General features: G+C 62.5%; 1 protein-coding gene across 1 annotated transcript in view; it reads right to left on the bottom strand.

Moving 5' to 3' along the window:
• Positions 1-122: 122 nt before the first annotated feature.
• The window catches only part of RALGDS (ral guanine nucleotide dissociation stimulator), a gene marked incomplete at its 5' end in the record, with an annotated part of 24,441 nt that continues 23,382 nt past the window's right edge, over positions 123-1,181 (bottom strand). The window contains 3 exon segments of the mRNA XM_010285532.1: positions 123-298; positions 505-619; positions 764-1,059. Of these exon segments, the coding sequence (XP_010283834.1) occupies positions 123-298; positions 505-619; positions 764-1,059 (587 nt within the window).

The raw sequence follows: 1,181 nt of genomic DNA, 5'->3' as shown, positions 1-1,181 counted from the left end.
GTCCCCCGTGGGCAAGGGTCGCTCCTCTCGCCGTGCCAGGCAGCACAAGGACCGGCCGCAGCCGAGCTCAGAGCAGGCTGCCCCCAAGGCCCCGTCGGTGATGGGTGGCAGTGGGGCTGAGGCTAGAAGATGCCTTTGGCGATCTTCAGGCCTTTCTGCTTCATCCTGGGCAGGGTGGAGCTGGAGCCGTGCTTGATCTTCACCCCCTTGGAGAAGCCCCGCTTCTTGAGCACGAAGTCATAGTTGGCGGCAGAGTTCATGGCGTAGAAGACATTGGCATTGTCAGGGATCTTCAGCTCTGGAAGTGAACAAAGGTGAGGGTCAGTCAGGCACCCTGTCCCTGAAAGGGGCCCAGAGTGGGGCTGAGAGTTGTTCCCGGGTGCTGGGATCCCTCTGCTGTCACCTCCCAGCCTTGCTCCAACCTGCTGCTGCCCAGGCTGCAGCACCACGTGGCCAGCAGGGGATGCGGCCCCCTCGGGAAGCCCCCCTCACCCCAGCACACACCTCTCTCCTCCGAGATGATCTGAACGAGCTCATAGTCTTCAGGCCGGTCCCCGTCCAAGTTGTGTTTGGCCATGGCCTTGCGAATAACGACCGGGGTCTTATCCTGGCTTGTCACCTGTGAGCACAGAGCGTTATTAACCAGGGAGTTCAAAACACTGCAAAGCCTCCCAATACTCTCTCCTCCCCAAATGGGCCATGCCCGCATCTGAGCAGGGCGAGCCACCCCTCCCCGGCATCAGCGCGGGTGCCCCGTGCTAACCAGGATGCTCTTGTACATGTTGCCGTTGTCCACAGCCAGGCTGACGCGGATGATACAGCAGTCATCGACCTGCTGGTTGTAGAGGGGCAGCGAGAGGGAGGAGTAGCTGGAGATGCCGGAGACGGAGCGCTTGTGGGTGCGGGAGGCCGTCACCGGCGTGGATGAGACGGAAGAGGACGAGGCACTGCTGGAGCCCGAGCCAATGCCCGACGTATCCAGGGAGGAGAGGGAGGTGGATTCCCAGAACTGGAGGGCAGGGAGGAGAGGGGATGCGGAGGACACAGTGGTTTTAGCTTCTCCATCGGCCACAGACGGGGCGTACCAGCGCTGGGGGAGGGAGGCCAGAGGGATCTCACTGACCTGTGACAACGGGGGACCGACACGACTACAGGCACTGGCGTGGGGAGGGACCTGCGAC

The sequence above is a fragment of the Phaethon lepturus genome, unplaced genomic scaffold (genome assembly GCF_000687285.1).
Source record: "Phaethon lepturus isolate BGI_N335 unplaced genomic scaffold, ASM68728v1 scaffold26424, whole genome shotgun sequence".
Lineage (NCBI taxonomy): Eukaryota > Metazoa > Chordata > Aves > Phaethontiformes > Phaethontidae > Phaethon > Phaethon lepturus.
This window is presented reverse-complemented; position numbering and strand designations above follow the sequence as displayed.